This window comes from Cotesia typhae, unplaced genomic scaffold (genome assembly GCF_013202065.1).
Source record: "Cotesia typhae breed Kobodo isofemale line unplaced genomic scaffold, CoteBio_Ctyphae contig_4, whole genome shotgun sequence".
Lineage (NCBI taxonomy): Eukaryota > Metazoa > Arthropoda > Insecta > Hymenoptera > Braconidae > Cotesia > Cotesia typhae.
This window is the reverse complement of record NW_027423748.1, coordinates 6,308,708-6,333,958: the sequence shown is the minus strand read 5'-3', so window position 1 is coordinate 6,333,958 and position 25,251 is coordinate 6,308,708. Positions and strand designations below refer to the sequence as shown.

The following is a 25,251-nucleotide window of genomic DNA, read 5'->3' as shown; positions in this document are numbered from 1 at the left end:
TATAATTTTTTTAAATGATCTAAAATTTAATTTCAATTAAACGAACCAAATTAACCGAACATTGAATCTGTATTTTTTTAAACACACTTGAATAAATGCAACAATTTAAAGATCGTGTAAATTGAAAATTTTAAAGTAACTTTTATATTTTTCGAGTAATTTTATTTCTGTAAAATTAATCTGAAATTTTTCAAGTGTGTAACTGATGAATAAAGTTGATTTAAAATTAAAGTTTGAAAGTGTTCCCAGAGACAAGCCTTTTTGAGGTATAAGGTACGACTTTATAGGACTTTAAAAGACAAACTGAAAGAGCTTTGTTTACATTCAATGTGCATTTACCAAGCTTTAAAGTCGAGTTCATCCAATGTACACGGGCTTATAACTAATAGCATTTGACGCGACTCTACACTTTTCTTCTTTACTTAGTTCTTTACTTTGCCAAAAACTAAAAAAGTCATCCTCGTACTCATACTCTTACTCATACTCATACTCATACTCATACTCATACTTACTTTTAAGGACATTCTAGCTTGCCGGGGATCATTACACATTTTCTTTTTACTTAAATTTATTTCAAAGTTTTCCTTTACTTTGCACTCGACTGTAGGATACGTTTCTCTAGTGATTTGGCTGTACGTTTGACGTTGTAGATGGAGACCACTGGGAAGTTCCTCTACTTTACGATAATTCTGCTACAATGTCACGTACACCCGCTCGAGTCTTACAACGTGCCCTGTGCCTTCAATTCTATGTGTCTCTGCTGGCTACAGGACGAGGATGAGTTTACACGGATGGACATCAGCTGCCTTGGTGTTTCTTTTTCTCGATTTCCCGGTAGGTCAATAATATGTAATCACATCATTTTTTTCTTGCTTCTCCTAAAATATGAGATCCTAATATGATTTCTTATAAGCCAGCCTGGCAAAATTGGATTTTTCGCTCGATAAAATATTATTTCAACTGTCAATATTTATTTTTGTAATGAAATATTTTAATTTTTAATCGATCAAAAACATGAAGTTGAAAGTTACCGGCATGCAATATTTTTTTAGTAAATAAATTAGTACAGAAAAACAAAAAAAATTCTACTGATAGAAATTATAAAAAATTATGAATGCAGATTTTTAATAAAAATTTATTTCATTCAAAAATTATAAAATCAGTATAATTTTTTTAAGAACCAAAAATATAAACTAAAAAATCTGGAGTGAATTTTTAATTCAAACCCACAATGTCATCCAATGAAATTCCAGAGTTTAATTAAATTAAACTCTTCTTTCTTCCGTAGTAAACACGGATTTTTGGCAGAGTGATTTCTAAATGCGTAATTTTATTTGAATTTACATACATGCTGATTTTGCTGTCATCTACTCTGAAAAAAAAGGATTGTTCAAATTAAAATAACAACATTTGATACCTATACTTTGCTCAGAACAATTCCTAGCCTAGTTGCGAGTTTAATTCAATAAAATATTGAAATTAATTAATTAATGTCATCAATTGACAGATATAGAAAGAAAATTAATAATTAAAACTTATTATTTTATTTTCTATCGATTTTAACAGCCATCAAAAGTGTGAATAGCAGAGCAATAACAAGTTTTGTTGTCATAAAAAGAAATATTGTTAGTGAAAAAATATTTTTTTTTTTGTGTATAGTATTTTAATAATAGTTTCGTTAAAAGGTTCTAAACAGGACTTTCTATCAGAAATTTAAAAAAAAAAATAAGACAGTGTATGAAAAAATTAATACTAATATCGTGTATACATAATATGAACACACCTTTTTAATAAAAGCTTCTTTGTTTCCTTGATTTTTTTTTAACTATTGTTATTATTCGAGATTTTTTGTTATTTATTTGACAAGTCATTCAATTTGGATAATAGAATTAATAAGGTGGATGAAACATTTCTTTCTTTATATTATTAAAATAAATCGTATTAATTTTTTTATTTTTATTTTTATACGGTATAATATTATATGACTAGCCTTAGGGTATAAGTTGTAGCAAATAAAAAAAAATATTTTCTTCTACATGACTCATAATGCAAACCGCTTCGAGATATTTTCGAAATTGATATCAATTTATAAAAAACTTATTACTTATGACGAAATGTTTGTCGAGAAAAGTCCAAATGGCTATCAGAAAAAATGGAAGTTATAAGAATTGAAATAAACTTTGCGATTATTAATTATAAAATTTCGTATCTATGATTATGCTTTGCCAGAATTGCAAATAAAAATTTTTAAGTGAAATATTACCGAGGTATTTAAGGTAGTTTTCCACCAAATCCATTTTTTAAATTTACTTAACGTTTATCAGTCAAATAATTTTACATCAAATGTTAGAAAATGAGTCATGCATTAGTGTGTTAAATAAGTGCCATGAGAATTCTTTACCACACTATTGCATGACAGGGTTTAACAAAAAAAACTCTTCTTAAGATTTTTATAAAAAAATAAACTTAGATTATGCCAGACAACAATTTTTTTTTTAAAAAGCTTCATAGTTACATACTGAAGAAAAAAATTTAAGCCCGTCGTCGATACATTTTGGTACTATAGCAATATTTATACAGGCTATGCACTAATACACCACAATATTTTTTCAGTAGCACAGCGATACTTGTATAAGCTTTAAACTTATATAAAGTTTTAGTCCGTCCACAATACGTATGAGCTCCACTTTTAAACGGATTTCTTAAAATTGAAAAGTAAAAAGTTACGATATAGAAGAAGTTATAAACGCTATTATAAATAAAATATTAATACAACAATTTATTACTATTTACTGCTAATATACTGCAATTGAATTTGTAACAATTAATTAATCAAACAAATTTTTAAAACTATATAATTAACGAAATACCCAATGTACACTAATTGATAATATAATACACGTTCAACGCACAAGTCTATTTCAATTTCACATCTCATCGTTGAATAACGCAAACATATGAGTTAATAGATAGGTGGAAATTTTCTCAGTACACTAACTGTTAACTTGCGAATTGGGATTTGATAGTAGAGAACTCAAACTTTTTTTTTTAATGCAACATAGTTTTTTTTTCGATTAATTTCTAATTTGTTTGTTCAATGAAGTTAAAATATTAAAAATCTCTAACGAGAAAAAAATAAAACTTTGGACTATTTCTAAATTTTGAACAATGAAAAATTTGAAAATGAATTTGGCAACTTGAGGGTGAGTTCGGATTAAAAATAAATTTAAAAAAAATTCGTATCTTTTGAATATGGTGATCATCTATTTTTTTTCATACAAAAAATTCTCGCGACAAAGTTTTCAGCGGTAATTTGTCATACAATATTTTCTTAAAGGCTTTATTTTTCATTGTTAAAATTTATTCGGTATTATTTTCTTAAACACACCCACAAACCATGATAAAAGGGCACAAGACGAGAAAAAAATTTTTGAGCGATAATTTTTTTGCATGAGAAATTTTTGTCGCGAGAAACTATCACGGATTAATAAAGACGCAGAGCTTTTGAAAATAAAATGAAAAATTTGAAACACTGAATTATATTTTTTCATAATAAATTTGATAAATTAAAAATAGAAGCAATAGCTATTATAATAAAAAAAAAATACTATTTTAATCCTCTAAAAAACAACCCTTTCAAACACTTGCAAAAGCAACAAAATTAATTACTTAACTCCTACCAAAACTCATCTTCTATTTTCCACTGCAAGTTCTACATGCATTGTTCAAAATTATATAGTCTTCTTTGAGAACCCTCGCTTATCTGGTAGTAAGTCCCAATTAATGTACAATACACACTATTTCGGGTCGTAAATCCCTGACATAATTTTCGAGATCTAGCTACAGAAATCTCAAAAAATGTTATTCCGAGGCGAGTTTTCCCTTAAGTAATAACTGTAACAATAAAAGGGTGTAAATTATTAAGTATAAAGGAATAAAAATAGAGTAATAAAGCCGGAATTTTCGAGCGAAAAAATTTCACGTTCCATTCATGCAATAAAGTCCATTGTACTCTTGTATACTTGAAGCAAAAAAAAAAAAAACAAGTCCACCACTTGATGTACAATCGCACCCATATGCACCAGATTTTTACACAAGAGTTCGTACACGTATCCAATGCCGCACCACACTCATATTTTTTTCATCTATACAACCATATATATCTTCACAAAAACGCAGGGGATGCCTTTGATGATCGACTAGGAGGTACATCCGAGGAAACCACATCAAAGACATCTCGTATCACTTTTCAAATTGTATACACGTTTTCTCGCGTTTTTCTTTTACACCTTAACATACGTTTATGCATGTACATCTTCTCACACATATGGAGAGTTTCCATACCAGTTATCCACACGAATATAAATGTAAACCCTTATTCTCAGGTATAAAGTATGAATGTACATTTACTATTTCGTATGCACTTTTCAAAAGGATATAGAGACACATTTCCGTAATTTAGTCTTCAACATTTTTTTAACTATATTCCCGAGTACTTCGACGTAAAAACACTTGTTCTGTCTGGAGTACCAACCTACTTTACTACACTAGTCTTCATACCAACACAGTTCATACAGTATACACGACTCATATTCATACATCCATACATCCGAATATTTGTATACATGAAAAGATTCCCACAAACTTTAATGAGTATTTTTGTTTTTATTTAATGAAATTATAAAAAAATATTTATAATCCGGATATAATTAAGGTAACTATATCCATAAACATGAGTATGAATGTGGGTGTAATATAGTGCAGTAGTTAATGAATGATAAGTGACTTTTAACATCTTGTGAATCCCCTAAAATCTAGCGTTAATCCGTTCCAAGTTCCTTTGCTATACCCTACTGGCTACGATCCTCCAGTGTAATAATTTTAAAAGTGCGGGCGGTTTATAAACTGGTAAATTCATAACTACTTCAGCACAAAAACCCACTGTTTTACAGTACCTGCCCGAGGTAGTGCAGCCGAGTGTCTTTCACTGCAATTCTGTAAAAATTTTACTCAATAGTACAGATGATTATTGTGAGATTTTTATATATTGAATTTTGTAGTGAAAGTATAACTCTTATTACTGTACACTAGAGTTCAATCCTACTGCTTGCAATTGTTGTATTGAATATATATTCATTTATTTATTGCTACTGCACTGACTAGTAATATCCAGGATAATATTATGTGTACTAATGAGGTTGCTAGACGAGTGGTGTAGCATAAGTTGCGATACCATTTACAACTCTAACTAGTAAAAATTATTCCGTGATAAATTACGGATGAAACTTTTACTGCTACACAATATAGTTCAATTTTTTTGCTTTCAATTATTTTATTGAATAGCATTTATTAGATTTCATTACTTTTAGAAAAAGTTAAAGTTTGGATGATTAAAATATATATATATATATATATATATATATATATATATATATATATATATATATATATATATATATATATATATATATATAATGTATCATGTATTTAGAGTCAGAATTTTTCTCAATTAAGCGACAATTAAATAAAAGCAGATGACGAATTAAAAATATTACGTGTCCTAAATTTATTAAACTAATTTTCAATTGGTAAATATGTATATTTTTTTCAATCACGTTAAAAAATAATTAGACTGATTCATATTTTTATCGGTTGGTTGAATGTAAAGTTTTTTTCAATCCCTACTAATATTATAAATGTGAACGAAAGTTTGTTTGTTATGCTTTCACGCGAAAACTACTTAACCGATCATCATGAAACTTTGTACACGTATTGTTGGAGGTATTAGAACTAACAAAGGATACTTTTTATTAAAAAATAAAAATTTATTTTTTACAGAACATAAAAGTGTACCAGTCATTAATGACCACATTTTTACAATGATATAAGACGATTACTACGATTACGTCTTTAAATACCACACGGTGTAGTAAAAAAATTTTAAGACGGCATTAATGTTTTTTTCTTCAGTGAATTTACTTCAAGATAGACTCGATCGTACTTACAAAGTAGTATTATATCGTTTACGACAAAAATAGTATGGATAGAAGTAAATATAAATTTGTGTAGAAATAGGAACAACAGAAGTTGTTTATTGTACACCAATCAGAAGTTATCGTGCTACATATTTAAACTTTATCATGGTAGTAAATAAAAGTCCTACTGGGGCTCAATACTCGAAAGTGTCACTTATGCTGGTACATATGTTGATACGATAACCTCAAATTGTACTTAAAATTTAACTAGTCTAGTATTATAAACGTTTACACCGGTTTTTTGTGTACATAACAATAAAAAGTAAAAATTAATGTAAATTTTCACAGTGCAGTATATCCTAACTGTGCTTATAGTTGCTTATAGTATAATAGTAATAATATTGTTTAGAATATATAATGCATGCATGAAGGGTGTGCAGTGGATATTGGGTAGCGTGGAGACTAGCATACTGAATACTACATTTTCCTCACAATTTATATCCATTATTTCCTGAATACCGGGAGAAAGCATTAATACGGATGTCCAATGGAAAACAATAAGCGGTGTACAGGGATACCACAATGCACTTTAACTTTACCTTCTGGCCCTTTCCCCTCTATATCCCCGATTTTCTCGGACCAATGCCGCCTACCGTCTTATTACTATTATTGTTGTTAAATAATTTAAGTACTTTATATACAAAACATTTAATCTATTGTTGACGAAGAGAACTTTCATAGCAGAGGTCTCAGTCTTTTGTTATTGACTCAACAAAGAGAAGTTTGTTTGATCTTTGACTGAAAAATCCAAGACGGAAAGAGGAGCTGAAAAAGAGTTGAGAATAAGTTTAGATACAGAAGAAGAAGAGAGAAAAGGAGAAAGAGAAAGAGAAGGAAAACGAGATGAAAATTAAAGTTTATCCAAAGTTTTATTTATCCTCAGATGTATCGGTGAGTTATGTGGCGCAGCTGGACATCGTGAAATCGGGGATGCTGGCGCTGGAAAATGACGCACTGGTGAGCTTGTCGGGAATCGAGGCGCTCGGGCTCATGAGCAATCGTCTGGCCACCGTCGGGGAGAAGTCTCTCGTGTGAGTGTTTGCACTACTTGCTCATATGTATGTAATACTGTTTTAGGAGCTACGCTATAGTAATAGTTATAGTAATAGTATTATATGGAGTATGGAGAATGGAGTTCTACTACTTCGACCTTTATTCTTTACTTGCCTCTCCAATCTTCATCGATTTGGGTTATATGTATATGTATAGAGTTACTGCACTTGTACTTTTATTTCATTTTTTTGCTTCCCCGTTTTTTATTTTAGAGTTTTGTTGATCGCGACCCGGTGTATTTTACGCCCACGGAAATTGTCTTTCATCGATTACTTGGGCTCTCGGTCTCACTCGATCTTTATTTTTCATTCTAATTTTTTACCTTTTATTTATTTTATGATAATTTATTTTCTTACCTGGGATTGAACTTTTTATTAGTGGTCTAATTTTTTTTAATTTTTTTATCGAGTCGTTTTTTTTTATTCTTAGGTAAATTAATGTTCATTCAATAGAAATTCTGTCACTGATTTTGTATCGTAGCGTTGTGAATAAAATATCGAAATATCATCAATTCTCCTTACAAAAAAAGAAAAAAAAATGACAATAAATTAAAATGTTTATTATTACCCAGGGTGATTTAAAAAATAAATTTTTTTACTCAGAAACAAGCTCTAAGTTATGTACAGGCATAAAAATGAGCCTGAAAAAAAGCGACGCGCAAAATTTTAATATTAATATCAAGCTTATCTTTTAACAGCTCACTCTTATATTTAAACGGAACTTTTGAGTTTGTTTTCAAGAGAAAAAAAAGATTTTTTTTAATCACCCTTTTACAACTATCACTTACATGAGTGATATTGGAATCCAAACATCGTAATAATTTTTTTTTTTTTTTTTGAAAAGAACATTTATTCGTAAGATATATCGGCTGTCCGTATCTTTTCAATAACTGTCTAATCGGCTACCTTTTGATATATGTGATCTATTATTAACTAATTTAATATAAAAATTTATTTTACCACGCTCTGAGGCTTGAATTTTTGGAAAAAAAAATTCCATATATCTTACCGAAAATAATCATTGAAACTAGGTTAAAAATATTCACTAAAATTTTTACATATAAAGCCGTGACAAATATTAACAATTTATAAAATATTAATTTTTATATTAAGCAATAGTAATTCCGTAAAAAGTCAGCATCATTTACTTTATTCTATAATTTATGTTACTGATCTAATTTTATACATTATTAATTACCTTTCAACACATGCATGATACCTGAAAAAAAAAACACTCCGTGTTTAAAAAAAATGGTATTAATTCCGGGAAAAGTCATTCAATATTATTCATTTAAATTTGATTATTTGATTAGCTAATTTTTCATTGAAATAATTTTAAATTAAGGAATACAATTATCGGATGATAATGTCGATATTTATTTTTTTCTGTTATGCTATGTTTTAACAAATGAAATATTATCAATATTGTTATAATTTTTCATATTGATGCGTGATATTTACAAAAAGTATAACACTCCAGCGTATACAGTAGCAATATAGTTTTAAGTAATAATATTATCAAGTAAAACTTATTTATTATTGAAATAACTGTTTGAAACTTCAATTTTTTCAATTTTGCAGTGGAAGCACTAGTGTATTACTATTTCAAAGTAAAACAGTTTCCATTTTCTTTTCTCCCTACAAATAAAAAAAAAAATACTACGAACACATTCGTACCTGACAATTTTATTTTTAAAAGTATTTCGTTCTAAACTAAAAATATAACCGTTAAAAAAAATTCCTTTGAGCCGAAATTATGACTCCGATCAACGAAGTTAAAATATCTGATCGATTTACAATTTAACAGGATTACTCGGCCTACAAACAAAAAATCCGCTTAAATTTTTTAGCTGAATCGTGACCTAAATTCACTAAAAAAAAAAAAAAAAGTCATTTAAAAAGTGCTAATAAGTCGTTGATAAAAAAAATAATAAACGACTCTAAATTCAATGTAATAAATTTCAAGTCTGCTAAAGATCAAATCTCGAATCCATACCCACGTAAAAGTAAAATATCAAAGCTGAGCAGCCTTTTTTTTTTTTTTTTATCAATATTTATTAGTTTCACAAATATCGCCTGAAATCGTAAGTTATTGGAAAAAATTCAATACGGCGGTTTTTAATTTTAAAATATCTCTTTGCTTGACCATTGCAGCGAAGTATCGAGCAGTTTACGATCACTGGATCTAAGCTATAACTCCCTGGAAGAAATGCCGTTCAAAGCACTTCGAGGATTGAAAAAGTTGAATTGGCTCAACATGCACAGGTAAGAAAGAAAAAGTAAAAGAAATGAGTTGAGTGTAGTCGTATACCAAAGAAAGAAAAATCTTAAAGTAAAAGTATAAGAAGACGACAAAGTCACACAAAAAAGAGCGTAAAGTCCAGAAGTATAAGTTAGATTTGACTGTTGTCACGCTCTTACCCTAAATCGATCTTACGTCAGTAGACGATTAATAGTTTCTACGGGCGAACAATATTCAACTCTTCTGTTTGTTTAATAATTTATTATTTTTCAAAATTATTCATCTGAAACTCTTATCTGCCAGATAAAGAAAAAAGACCTAGAATAAGAAGAAGAAGAAGAAGAAGAACTGGAAGAAATCTTATTATTCATGAACATAACGAGTAGTAAACAAAAAGTTTTAGTAAACGAATATCAATTATAAAAAATCTTATTGAAATTCAATATTATTTAGGTTTTGTTTTATTCACTCCGTACCGTTACACCGACAACCACTTGATCGACAATGTATATAATATATAATTAATATAAGTCGGTAATATATTTTATATTTATATACCTTACCGGGCATTATAGATATATATTATGGATTTTTTCAACCACGACACAGCTTTTTTCAGACACCCGTTACGTGGATTAAAAAGTATCCGATACGTTAATTGCCCGCGGGTTATATTTGCCACGGTTATACCATTCTATTTCTCGTTTCCGAGCATCATATTTAGTTATATATACATTTATGAAATGAAATAAACCCTCCATTATCTATAAACCTTTTTTTTTTTTAAATAATCCTCCCCGAATTGCTCAATAGATACATAAAAAAAAATATTCAATAGCCATTTATTAATCTATTGAAAAAAAAATAATTCACTTTTAATTGATTTTATCATTTATTATCATACTAAACTTTTATCTCCCGGAAAATGCTGTTACGAAAATCAAATAAAAGATAACTGATTTAATTATTGAATCTAGCCGTCAGTGGTGAATTCAGGGAGTGACTTTCGCGAAAAAAATTCGGTTTGTTTAATTATTTTTAATTGATATTCATCGTTGTCGGCTTCTTAATTTTTAGATGTAAAATTTTTTTAGTTTAATTAAAGACTGTTTTAAATATTAAAATTTTTTCAATTACAAATTTGAGAAGATAAACAATTGGCAATAACGTATAGATAGAGTTTGTTCAAAATTTTTAATTTTTCGGTAATTATTAAAATTACAAAAACAGTTTATTTTAAAATACATTGGCTAAAAGTTTTTTAATTTTGATTTTTTCAAAAAATGTAGCATTTTTGAGCTTATCCAAAGATTCGAAATTTATATTTATTCATTATTGATAATATATTTTTAATTATGATTCTTTCATTGTTAATATCTCAAATATTGTCAAAGTTGGAAAAAAATTTTTCAAGTAAATATTTTAGAATTAAATTTTTTTGGTTTCTTAATTTTGAATAATTTCAAGTGAATTTTACCCAAAAACTTACAATTTAAACTTTATTAAAAAAGTCTTTTCAACTTGTATCAATTTTTTTCAAACTATTTATATATCATAAAAACTTAAAAAAATAATTTTTCGTAATAATAAACAAAAAGCAGTCAATCTTATTAGTATTTAATGAATTAAATTGTTTTTTTTTTTACAAAGAAAAAAAAAGTGGTTAAAGGAAAGATCATACTTATAAATAAAAAAAAAAAGTCTTCATTTTTTCCTAATTAAAGGGATGCGTTGAATATATTTAAATTTATATAATGAGACGTTTTTTAACTACAAGAGCTTACATGAATTTATGAAAATTTTAAGCTAAAAAAAAAATTTCTATTTTACACAAAACTTTTTTTATCCGTTACTTTGAACTCTCGATTTTGCAGCTTTATTTCAGTAAAAAAAAATTATATTAATTACTATGGAAAAAAAATTATCTTCATTAAAAAAATTCTTACCATAATAAACAAATAATTATTTTTAACAGGGAATTGTTAAAAGATAAAAAACCTTAAAACGTTGAGGTTCAGATTTTAAATTTTAGTAATACGAATATTGATCTAATAAAAGTTTTTATACTCAGTTTATAATATTATCGAAGCCTGATGAATTAAAAAACAAAAAAGGCATAAAATAGGTTTAAAGATTGTTTGCATGTGTTTATTTTTATTGCGAGCATCTATATTGACTGAAAAATTACATAAAAAGTTTAAATTTAGCAAAGTTCAAATCAAGAAGCTCGGGATTAAAAGGCAACATTTACATATCGTATAGAACCGAACGTGAATACGGAATATATTGGAGTATTCTCAACCTACATAATTTGCAAATGTAAATGTGGTATTTTTAATTCTTAAATTTTAAATAAATATATTTAAGTGGTATTTTATATTAAATAATTTTACGGGTACTAAAAATTATATATCTCGAGTTTCAACCTTATAAATAAGCTTTTAGCCAACCAATCCTTTTGATAACATTAATTTATCAATTATTACAAGTCACTGAATTATTGTATTTATTGTCGTGTAATTAATTTTTTTGTTATAAGAGTTTGTTCTGAAGCAAAAAAATTAGAACAGATAATGTTCCTTCGATTAAATATCGGGAAAAGTATTTGTCAGTTTTTACGTAAAAAATTCATCATCATAATGTTGAATTTATTCATTTTGTTCCAAAGCAGATATTATATAGATTCATACGAATAAAAATTGCTTGTACTCATTTCATGTATGAAAAAATATTGATACTTTATAGTTGTTGGATTTGCACATTCACATAATATTTTCTCGTGGATATATTGGTTTTTCTCATTATTTTAATATCGCAAACTGAAATTTTTCTGAAGGAATATATTAATCGTATACTGACACAAAAACATCTCGATTTACTTGAACCAAAATCATTTTGAGCAATTTTAAATCAAGCAGAAAAATTCTTAAGCCAAGAAATTTTTGTGGGTCTAAGTAAATTTTATTAGATTTAAGAGAAATATCTTTTATCCAAGCAAATAGTTTTGAAATTCTTGAATAAACATCATTGAATCTTCAATCAACTATGGTTACTTATATTACATTCTAGAAATTTCATATTTCCCAGAAAATGTTTGATTTAATTTATAACTCCAGGTTTGGCCGGACTATTTTGCTGATTTGCGAGTGAATTTTTGAAATTGAACATTTTCAAGCAAGAGTGAAATTTTAATAATTTCCGAGATTAAAGATTATTTTCCTTTTGACTAAAGTTAATTTTTTCCCAGCGTACTAAAAGCAAGTATAGAAAAAAACTAAAAACAATTACGCGCTATAATTATTTAATGATAAAACACTTGACCACACTGTCAGGAAAAAAAAAAAAATTAACCCGGCAACAACTTTTAAAAGCGAGCTTAAAAACCCCCGAAAGGTAAAAGTTAGCAGGATTGACAGTAGGGATTTAATTCCGCCCCTTCGGTGTAAGAGCGGATTAATTAAACACACATTTATATCCATTTCGTTATTGACTTTTTCAGTAATCACTTGACAACTCTGGACGTTGATTGGGGCCACGTGTCAGAAACATTGACCAACGGATATTTCGGCGATAACAGCATAACCGAGCTTCCACGAGTATTATCCCACTTTAAAAATTTAATATCGCTCAATTTGGATGATAATAACATAAAACAAGTGCCAGAAGAGTCGCTGCCTCGAAACATCCGTACACTAAGTTTGAACAATAATTTGATAACTCATTTCCCTCTGAGTATTAGCAATTTAGAGTCACTGAGCTGGCTATATCTGCGCAGTAACTTTATTAGAATACTAGAGTTACCCTCGTCCTTAAGAAGTAACTCCCTCGAATCGATAGATCTGAGTGACAATTTAATAGAGTCTATTCGAGTTATCACGACATCTGTCATTAGTAACACCGTAAACAAAAATTTAACATCAAAAGTTATAGTTAAAGATTTTAATTTGTCGAACAATAAGTTGTCAGTAATAGCATCTGGCGTTTTCCGGTTTCTCGAAACTCGTCGGCTCCATTTGTCATCAAACAATATAAGTTACATCCATGAGGAAGCGTTTACCGGTCTCGAAAATACTTTGGAGTACCTAAATTTAGATAATAATGATCTAGATAATATCCCGAGTGCATTGTCGTCTCTCAAGAGGATCGCTTATCTATACCTATCTAATAATAATATTTACAATATCACCAGTGACACTTTTGAATCATACAGTGGGTACTTACGAGTCCTGTCTTTAGCGACGAATAATTTAGCAGCAGTGCCTGTTGGAGCGCTCGCTCCTTGCAAAAGGCTCCAGCATCTAAATTTAGGTTACAACAAGATTACCCACGTATTTCCCGGGGACTTTGAGTGGGCAACCAATCTCGAGGTTCTCCTTCTGCGGAACAATGCTCTGTCAAAACTAAAAGCCGACACTTTCAAGGGCGCTTACAAGCTTAAAGAACTCAGCCTGTCATTCAATCAATTGACCGAGTTAGACGACAAAGCGTTCGCTGGAACAGAAGAGACCCTGGAAATGCTCGAACTGAGTTTCGCCTTTTCCACAGACATTTATCCAAAATCAGCGCTGTTTCCGCTAACCAATTTGCAGTGGCTGGTCCTCGACAACAACAATTTCCATTTACTAGAACCGGATGTCCTCTATCCATTCAACCAACTCCGTTACATTAATTTAGAGTCGAATCGATTGCATTATCTCCCGGACAACCTATTTTTGCCGCAAGTTCACGGGGAATTGCGTGACATCAAAATGGGGTATAATTACCTAGAAGAGCTACCGGCTAACCCCTTCAAAAATTTAACGGAACTCAGGACGATTGATCTGACAGGAAATCGATTGAGTTATTTGTCAAGTGGGACTGTTGAAGACTGTGGGAAATTGGTGACTGTTTCGCTGGCTTACAACCGAATAACTACTATGGAGAAGGCCGCGTTTCGACGATTGTCTGCCCTCAGGTTTCTAAATTTGGAATTTAACGGTCTAACTACTCTTGATCTCGACGCTATTGTTGAGTGCGGTGGATCAGTATTCTCGCTAAATGTCTCTTTCAATTCAATCTCGGTTATTAATTCCGAGTTCAGACTGATCAATCTCACGGAAATTGATCTGGGGTTCAACAACATTACTACGCTGCCCAGCGACACGTTTGATGGGTTGCCCAATTTGAGGACTCTCGATTTGAGGGGCAATTATCTTACTAGTCTTCATCCTGGTGAGTTTTTAAAAAAACATTTTTTTTCTGTTTTGTTCTTAGTTGCACGATGGTACGTTTTTTTTTTAATTTTATTTTTACATCTGTGTTATGAAAACAAATCAATTCTTGGTCATAATTTAGAAGTAGATTACGAAATATTTCATCCTATACAAATTACATAAAAAATTTATTTTATTACAATTTTTTCAGAAAAATAAAAAAATTTATTTCAAAAATATCAATTTTCAATTAAAAAAAAAAAATAGAAGTAATCCATACTCGTAAAAAATATCCCAATAATTAAATCCTTTAAAATTTTTCATATTCCCCCAAAAAAATTGTTTTAAAGTCATTATCTAATTTTAAATTTAAATGATTAATTTCTTGAATGTATCCACTTTCCGAAATTATATTTTTATACTTTGTTTTATTACTTTTTCACTGCACAAGTTGTTGTGTTTTATGTCTCGAGTTTATTTAGTAAGTTTTTTATTAACCTTACACAATAGGTTTTATGACACCGTAAGTGCTGTAAAAATGAAAAAAAAAAAAATGAACACAAAAAAGTAAAAGAAAAAGCTTTTAATGAAGTGCAGGATAATCAAGTTACAAGTTGTTGTTGCTGTTTCTGGATACGAATGTACTAACATTTAACATATGCGTGTACAAATGGAATAAAGGTAGTCGAGTGTAATTTCTATTTCAAAGTGACATTTCTAAAACGTAAGGTATATTCATGTATTTATGTGCTTGCGTACATACGATAAAGTATGAGTACGTATATATCTACATATATGACTGCATGCAGATAAGTTTGTATATGTGTCACAGTGTGTGTTAAAGCAACATTCTGACGCGGTGCTTTCATGTTCGAGTGCACTGAAGGAATAATCCTAGTTAAGCACTTGACTAAAGTGCCCATTAAAAATCATGATATAAAAAGCGGTTAAATTAAACTACCTAATGATCACTCAGCTCTGAAAATAAAAATTTGATTTTAGTTGATACAACCATAACCCATTATTAATTGCCTAATTCCTTTTTTAATCAACTAATTTAACTCCCTTTAAAGAAATATTTGCAACCTTTTTTTAAATTAACTTCTTGAGTGCTTTTTAACCAAATTGCCGGTTAAGTTTCGTTCCTAAAGTCTGTGAAAAGCAAGTTTTTTTTTTTCAGAGTGGATTATATCAAGTAATAAAACATAATGTGTGTTTTGGACTTTTGATCTAATATTACAAAAGACATAACACGTTATTCATAGAGCTAACTATGAAAGTAGTATCCTTGAAAGTAAAATAAACTTTAGGTTGTATTTACGGTCTGAGTTTATCTGAAAGTAAAAGAGATAGATGTTGTCATCTTTTGTCAGTAGTTGTAGTATATTCTACCGCAGAACACAGAGAATAAAATTTTATTTTATCTCAATTTCAATTCATAGAATCAAATTATCATAGTGTATATTTAAACGTTAATGTTTAATTTTTATAATGATCAAAAAATAAAAATAGCAGACCGAAGTGAAATTGACATGGACAGAAATGCACATTTTATGGGATTATCGCTAATAATCGGACGACGAATGACTTTTTCTGCAAAGTTAATTCGAGAAGTCTAAAAAAAGTCGAACGAAATGATACCCGTCACTCTACTCTGCATATAATTCGTTATTTTTATGCTTCAAAAAATATTAAATATACATTTTAAAGTTGACTTTTGAAGGAACCATCTCTAGTCTTTTCGGAGTTGTAAAAGTTAATTCCATTTGAAATAGTCTTGCCATGTATAAAATATGTTATCAATCATTTGTATTGGATAAAGTAAAATAAGATGATTACTATTCTAGGCACATTTGCATTGGAACATCTGGAGACACTAAACCTCCAAGACAATCGACTGTCGACATTAAGAAAGCAGACGTTCCACGGGACATCATTTTTACAGGAATTGGATCTGAGCCGAAATTCACTGTCGCAATTATCTACGGAGCAATTTCGTAATCTACGTAATCTACGTATCCTGAATTTATCAGGGAATCACATAAGATCGTTATCCCGCGACGTGTTCGAGGGTACACGTATCGAGACACTGGATTTGAGCTCTAATAGAATCAGTATCGTGCCTTCCGCAGCATTCCTCGAAGTGGGTTACACACTGCGCGACTTAAATTTAGCTGAAAATTTAATAGAACACTTGGATTCATCTGCATTCCCAGTTTCTCAGCTTATTAACTTAAATCTCGCGGATAATCGTCTGACAATATTGCCCGACAATTCCTTTGTTGCGCTCAACAGACTCCTGAGTCTTAATCTCTCGAAAAATTACATTCAGGCTAACTTCAAGGAGCTGTTTCATTATCTACCGGATTTGAAGCGGCTATACATGACTAATTGCGGTCTGAAAATAGTTCCTGTCTTACCACTGAGCAATCTCAATATTCTCGACCTGTCATTCAATGCCATTCAAGTTCTTGACCAGGCCAATGTGCAGTATCTGACCTCCCTCAAGGAATTGAGCCTCGTTAACAACTCCCTGAATGCCGTCCCAGACGTCAGACTAAGGATTCTACGACACCTAGATCTATCGGACAACCCCATTGAGGTTAGTACCAAGTCACGCTTGTCTATTTACATTTATCTATTATTAGTTCGTTATGTAATTAAATAGACACTCTTACACGTGTTTATCTGATTTATCTGAATACTTAGAAAATAAGTTGTCCACTTTATAGAAAATAAATAAGTATTGCTACTTTTCAAAATATACAAAAATTTTTGAAATTTTAGGGGTACGGAAATTTTACTAGTTACGTTGAATTTATTAGAATCCAAAAAATGATATTTATGATTGTCTATCATTTGTCCAATATTCGAGTGATGGTTCAACAATCGAGCTTTTTTTAATATTGTCGGCATACACAGAAAAAAAATGTTCTTGAATCAAGTATATAATTTTAAAGAACTTCATTTTCTTGATTTGAGTAGAAAAATTCTTGAACTAATAAATTTTTCTTCATTTAAGGAAATTTTACTTGATTTAAGACAATTATCCTTTTCAAAGAATATACAAGAAAAAATTTTCTTGTTTCAAAAAAAATTTTCTTGTTTCAAAAAAATATTTTCTTGTTTCAAAAAAATATTTTTTCTTGCTGCAAAAAAATTTTTTTTGTATAATTGAATAATAATAATAACAACGAAATACAGATGAAAAAGTATTAAACAATTTACCATTTAATAGGAAAAAAATAACACTAAAAATGATTAACGACTTACTACAGTAAATATAATAAACATCAATAATCCAGCTAGAGATATATTACCAACACAGCAAATTGAAATATGATTTGTGCGCATAATCCTCTACTATTCACGATTAAAAAGATAAATCCCAAAAAATCAACCACTAAACAATTCAATAATTTTAATTAAATTAAGTGAGTTAAAAAATTGTCACCGATATTTAAAGGATCATCTGGACTGTTAATTACTGTGTGAAGTAAATACGTTAATTCTATTTCGAAACTATCATTTGTAATTATTAAAGTTTATTGGAAATTTCCTTATTAAATCGAGCGGGTACGCTGGAGTCACTTATAAAACGACCACGTGATCCTAAGGAAAGTTTTAGTTAAACTCGGTTGGCTATAATGCGCCCTTGCTCTGTGTACTAATCCCTCGACGTTTCTAGCTGACCCTCCACCCTCAGTCCTCCGAAGGTCGCTTTAAAAGCGGACGCTGCGGTTCTGTTCTAAAATACTCACCGGGTTTATCTGCTCGGAAACCCATCCCGGTTTAAAAATATTGTTCTACCGGTTTTGCGAGATAAAATACCGCCGACAATATCGGTCTTAAGAATGCTACAGGTTCAGCTTTTCCGACATTCTGCAAACATTCTCGTTTGCTTAATCAAACTATCTAGTTTAATATAATACTAAAACAATATTCCTTCCTCGCCCCCTTCCCCCTGACCCTTGCTACTTACCCACACACAAGCAAAGGTAAAGGTAAATACCTGAGGCAAAGAGAGACCAATTGTCGAAATCTAATTGTCTAGTGCTTAATAATAGACATTTAAATGCACGCGGATAGAGGATTCAGGACAGAGAGGCTGCATTGTAGTTGATTGTATAGGCCTTAAGTGGGTAAACGCATTCAAAACCTATCCTTTAATTGATCAGCTGATGAAGCAGTTTGCTGTTACAACTTTACCGTTATTGCTCTAATTAAGTAAACTCTGCTGTTCTGTGTACTCTCTATTGCGAAACGTCCGCGAAAAGCGCAACTCTGTTTATTATTGAACCCATTTTCAGATCGAGGGTTCACGATAATTCTTCAATTGATGTATCAAAAATCGATCAACAAAAATTTTTAATGTTGAGAAAAATTTGTGGTGTCAACGCAGGTTAAAAAGTTCCAATATCTGCGCATGAGTTAAACAAAGTGTAATAGATGAAAAAGCTAGCAGAGCTTTTTTTTTATTCGCCACAATATTTTATTTTGTTACACAATTTTTTAATCTCGAATTATCTCTTACATATTTTAAATAATCGATTTCTTTCAACAATAAAAATTTTAGTTTGTTCTACTTATTGTAACGATTTTTTTATTTTATTAGTAACACGGCTTTAAATTAATCATGTAATTATTCAAGTTAATAATTATAAGTTTTATTTGGATAAATATTGAGGCACAAAAAGCTGACTCTTATTTTCAAGTCTTCTTTACACATAGAATGTTACGGTAATAATAACTATCGTTTATTTTTAATGATTATCACCTTAGCCAATGATTTAACTACTATTCACTTTGATGTTGTTGATTCAAATCGGGAACGACAACTATTATCATTCCCTATAAATATTCATTATTATCTGAAATAATAGTAACCGCTTGCGTGGAAAATCAAAACTGAGATGAAAGATAATTCAAAAATTTTAATTTGAGAAATTTTTAAATCCAAAACTCTTTATCTAGTTCAATTTTTTTAAAATTAAACCAACTTTCATCTTTGACCCTTTCGAAGAGAAGAAGATGTTGAAGAAAAAATTTGTGAAGAATATCTCAATTTTTGTATTTTTTCCACGTAATATTATTTATATTCACTAGGGTAGTTTATTGACAAGACACAAACATAAATAATTTATCAACTGTTAAATAAAATTCTAAAGTATCGAATGTTAACTTTTTACAACTTACTATCATATCTTATTTAGTGAACGAGTATTCAAACCAATAAGTTTTATTTTCCGTATATTGAATAAATTCAATTGATAATTTGTTTTTTTATCCGATATTCATATTAATAAAAATTTGGTTATCAATTTGTTCCCATTGATAATAAAATTTTATTGAATTACTTTTTATTGCATCATAAATTTCTATTTAATGTTTTACTAAAAAAATATTTACGCATGATTAAAAATCAAAATGAATGTGACTTTTAATTATACCTCTGTTATTAATTAAAATTATTTATAAATTAGATTTTTTAATCAGAAAAACTTGACTTATTAGATCAAGAGTCGAATTAACAAAATATCAAAATTTTTGTCAAGCATTCCTGAACTAAAAGAAACTTCTAACTTGACTAGAGCTTGCAAGCAGTAATTAGAGTTAGTGGTTATTGATTATGGTCAAAGCCAAGATTATAAAGGTAAGCACATACTTGAGCCACCCGGAGTAATCTCTCGCCCTTAAGCAACGTACAATATACTAACGACGCAATATCATCAGCTAATAATAATTAATACTACGGATTCACCGGGTTATGTGCATGTCCAGTGGGTTTAATTAATTACAGTAATTATTCTTCGTACAGAAGACGTTAGTATTTGCTTTTGAAAAGTCGTGCCACGATGCAGTGGTCTATAAAATCTTGTTCATATTGATGATTAATGCATTCAATCTAGATGAATTTATTAATGATTCTTTTATGGTCTAGTTTACTTGGTGGTTATGTATTCCTTGAATACTGTATGTAATATTGTCCGGAGAACACAAATAGCTTCTAAAAAGTCTAGGCTAACAATAACCGGTGACCTATTTATTCTATGTAAAAATTAATAGTTAAGAAACATAAAACAAGATCGGTGAGTTAATTTCGAAAATTGTTGAATAGTCATAAACTAGAGACAGCAGAGGTATAATTAAAGTTTGATTTGATAAATCTATAAAAAGTTCAGTTATTAGGAATTATGCATACTTAAGAAAATTATTTTATGATGAAAATGGATTTTTTTATTTAAAAAAAATTTAAAAAAAAAAAAATAGGAAAACGGTTGATCACAAAGGCCATCCCTGCAACTTTTTGCTCATTCCATACTTCATTCCTCATTCCAAAGCGCTCAAAATTGCACTTATTACGTTTTTGAGCTCTTCGAACTCACAAATATGATTTTTGTGTCATTTTGAGCTCTCCGAGCTCAAAAGTCTGATACAAGTTTAATAAAACACAATTTTTGAATTTTCAAACCACAATTTTTTAAATAAATGAACCGATTTTTATGCGGTTGGCGGCATTCAACGCAGTTTTTTAAGCTTCATAAAGAATCTTTGAGTTTTAATCGATCGAACTAAGAATGTCGAACTTATTCAAAAAAAACTACATTTGAAAAAAATTTTTTTTGCAGTTTTTTTTTAAATTTCTCAAAATTCACTGGTTCGAATCGGTCCAAATTGTATTCAAGCCTCTTCGAATGGGACCAACTGCGATGAAATTGGTTGAACCGTTCAAAAGTTATGAGAGGTTTACATACGGCCACACACACATACATACAGACGTACGAACAGTAGAGAGCGCTATATACAAAAACTCCCAAAAAACACGATTAAATTTTCTAAAGAAAAAGTTCTTATATTTTCCTTGTATTTCTCAGAGTTAATTAAAAAAATAAATTGAAAACCTTAAAAAATTTTTCCACAAATTTGACCGTATAAAAGTTACAAAATACAATTGGAAAAATATATTTATTAATTCTGTTTGGCTTTCAGAAAAAACTTATACAAAAGACTATTCCTTCTGTAATCTTCGAAATAGCTTCCTCTCTTTTGTCTCCATTTTCCACCTTACGACAATTTTTCGCAGAGTTGCATTCCGTGAAGTTGCGTTATTTTGTTTTCCCAAAGCACCAATTTTAGCGAGTAGTGTATTTGAATAATTGGAAAGCAATTTAAAAAATAAATTGTCCTATGTCTTGCACACTTGAGGCGAGCATTGAGAAATTAAATACTCTATAACTCCTATACTTAAAAGAATTACCAAGTATAATTTTAATTAAACAGAGTAAAAAAGAAAAAAAGGCTAAAGACTGGAGCGAACTAGATTGTTTGTACAAAAGTTTCTAAGTATCCCATTTCCCATTTCGTAAAATCAATTTGTGATAGTGTGTATGTGTGTGTATGTGTGTGTGTTAAATTTTTATTTCTTTAACGTTGTTTCAGGCTCTGGAGAAGGAGACTTTCTACGGGTATCCACGTTTGGAGAGTCTGGTATTACGTAAATTGCGTCGTATTAAATTTATCGACAATGATTGTTTGCGTTACTTAAAGTACTTGAAAGAACTGAGCATCCAGACGTGGCCTTTGGTTGATAATTTTAATTTACAACGAGTTTTAAGTGGATTACCTCTACGTACAGTGGAGATAGAAGTAACAGAGAAAGTTCTCTCGACGCAGATACATAATACTTTTACAAAACGACTAAGGGAGCTTACGATAACGGGTCAAGAGCTTGAGGCGATTTCCTCCGAAGCGTTTTTGACCATACAGGCGGGGAAGCTTATTCTCAGAATCAAGGACACCCACGTAAGACGCTTCCAGTCGGATATATTTTTATCGCTGGCACGTACCATGTCCCAGCTTACACTTGATTTACGCAACAACCATATCAACGAGCTCAGCCCTTCAGTCATCTACGGCAATCTCTCATGGGAAACTGTTGGCACGAATCTCGTTGCCGGTAACTATAACTATTAAACAAACTTTACCTTCTACATATTAATACTTATTTTACAATTTATCATACGTACACATCTACACATCCATTATGCATTTTCAAACATTTTATTTCTCTTTGTTTTTTTTTTTTCCATGATTTTTGTTTTATTCGTTCGCATCAGCATGACAACCTTTTTCTACTTTTTTACTGTACAATTATTCGTATTCAATAGTCATTTACATTTTAATTTGTTTTTACTCGTACAAATGTTATTTTATAATATATATGTATATTTATCTTTAATCTCTAATTTGGATTTTTACATTAATTAGTCTTAATTCCAATTTGTATTTTTAGTGTCCACATCAAATAAATTTACCACTATTTTTATTTACGTCACTCGATTTGAAGTTTTTTTAAGTTTTCGGTAATTTTCATTTTATTTTATTTTTATACGGTGACAGAAAATGTTTGGTCTATTTTTTTTTAAGTAGTTTCAAGATAAACAGTTTATCAATTTATTAAAAAATATTAATTTCAATTTTTTTGAAGCTATATTTTTCTGGATATATTTGAAATTTAAAATCTAAAAAATATTCCCACTTATTCCAATCAGTGAAATTATTAAAATTTTTATTAGAGATGTTAGATGATTTAGTAATGAGATTTAACATTTTATTTATTAAAAAAAAAAAAAAATTTCTCTAATTTTTTTTATGACAAAATAAATAACTCTAATCATTTAAAAAAATTTCGATTCATATATATTTTACTATATACATCAAATACATTTTTAAATTCATAATTAAAAATCGTGTTTTGTCACTCTTAATTTAATACTTTATCATACTCTCTTAATTACTTTTGCTCTTCAATTTTCATAAATAGTTTTTTTTTTTATTTGGAATTTGATGAGTAAATTAAAAAAATAAATAGAATAATCAATACTGAAAGTAGCCGACAGTGAATGTCCGCTACTTTTCGTATCACAAATTTAAATAATTTTCGAGCTAAAAAAAGAATTTCGCCCAAAAAATTTAATATAAATAAAATAATATAACATAAAATAGACAAGACATGATACTGAAAGAGTTAGAAATCTGACAATTTCTTCTTCCCAAAATGAACCGTATTTTCATTGGGAAAAATTTATAAAAAAAATTTTCTTTCACACATTTGTTTTTTTTAAAAAATAATTTTTTGCCGAAAAAAAAAATTGTTAGACGTCTGTTACCTTCAGTATCACCAATAAATGTAAAGTATATAAAATAAAACTAACCTATGTGTATAAAAAAGTCGGTATAATAATAATAATAAAAATAAAAAAAATAACAATAAAAGATATTATTGCTTTTTAGTTATCTTAGAAGTAGTGTGAAAACGTCCTTAGGTGAGTATATAATATATATTTATAGGATTTGAAATTCTCCAGGTGGTCTTCAGGTGTCGGGGAATCCCCTGGAGTGTGATTGCGAGATCGCATGGCTAAGTCTCTGGTTACGTCGATGGCTCCGTGAGGCCCGGCAAATTCACACAGCCTCCCAGTCAGATGCACGACAACTTCGTAGCCTCGCTGGACGAGCAGTCTGCACGGAAACCACCCCGTCTTACTCGTCAGATCGAGTGCTTCTTACCCTTGGGACGCCTCACACTGCTTGCCAAGCGTCCGCCTTAAGCCCTGGACACCTCTCACGACCGCCATTACCCAAGCGACTCCTGTTTTTCCTCCTTTTTCTCATCAGATTCAGCATCAACTCTACCTAGTATTTCTGCTCCAACATCTGATCGCATTGCATTAAGGTAATATAATATAACAATAATATAATACTTTCTTCAATTTTTATACAACTGCTAATACAACGATCTTACTTTTTATTTGCATTTCCCATTCGAGTAATACTCCGTTACATTGCTGCTCGAAAAAAAAAGTTGTCTAACATTTACAACACTAAACTACTAAAATTTTAGTACAATTTGAGGCTATTGCATTAACATATGTATCCGCATAAGTGACACTGTAGAGTATTCAGCCCCAGCAGTACTTTTATTTACTACCATGATAAAGTTTAAATATGTAGCACGATAACTTCTGATTGGTGTACAATAAACAACTTCTGTTGTTCTCGTCACTAAACAAATTTATATTTACTTGTAGCCATACTATTTTTATCGTAAACGATATAATACTACATTGTAAGTACGATTGACTCCATCTTGAAGTAAATTCAGTGGAGAAAAAAACACTAATGTTCCGTGTAAAAAAAAATCGTCTTAAAATTGTCGTTTGTTTAAGATCTTAAATGTGACACAAACTAAGACTATTTTAAGACGCCGAAAAAAAAAAAAAAAAAATTCCGAGAGCAGATTTTTGAAATATGGTTCTCGAATTTGTTATAAAATTAATTTTTAGATTTTCTAACCGCTACATTTTTGAGTACGCTTTTTTTAAATTGAATTTGAAAATTTATCATCGGTTAGTGTTGTAAATGGTATTGCAACTTATATTACATCTCTCGATTAGTAATCTCATAAGTACGCATGATGTTATCTCCTACATGTTACTAGTCAGTGCAGTAACAATATTTACTGAAAATTTTTTCAGTGCGCAATTTGTTTTAATTACAAACGCGGAAATAATAAAGACGGAAAGTACTGAGCGCTGACAGAAATAAATAAAAGTATCTCTGTAGTTATAAAGACACAAGACATCAGACAGAAGACACGACTCTAGTTAGTTGCTGGTGTCAACAAAAAGTGACAGGTAGAGTCGACGCTGACAGATGCTTAAATTTAC

General features: G+C 29.8%; 1 protein-coding gene across 1 annotated transcript; it reads left to right on the top strand.

Annotated features, from left to right (window-relative positions):
* Positions 1-650: 650 nt before the first annotated feature.
* LOC141527628 (uncharacterized) lies at positions 651-25,130 on the top strand. Its single transcript, XM_074243199.1, has 7 exons — positions 651-834; positions 6,919-7,066; positions 9,242-9,352; positions 12,829-14,540; positions 16,369-17,123; positions 21,962-22,478; positions 23,890-25,130. Exons 1-7 carry the CDS (start codon positions 651-653, stop codon positions 24,219-24,221), a joined length of 3,759 nt encoding a protein of 1,252 aa, XP_074099300.1. The 3' UTR covers positions 24,222-25,130.
* The last annotated feature ends 121 nt before the right edge of the window (positions 25,131-25,251 follow it).

Coding starts and splice junctions, on each gene's coding strand:
- LOC141527628 (XM_074243199.1), top strand. CDS start 651: ATGGAGACCACTGGGAAGTTCCTCTACTTTACGATAATTCTGCTACAA. Junction 7,067..9,241: donor GTCGGGGAGAAGTCTCTCGT/GTGAGTGTTTGC, acceptor TGACCATTGCAG/CGAAGTATCGAGCAGTTTAC. Junction 17,124..21,961: donor TATCGGACAACCCCATTGAG/GTTAGTACCAAG, acceptor ACGTTGTTTCAG/GCTCTGGAGAAGGAGACTTT.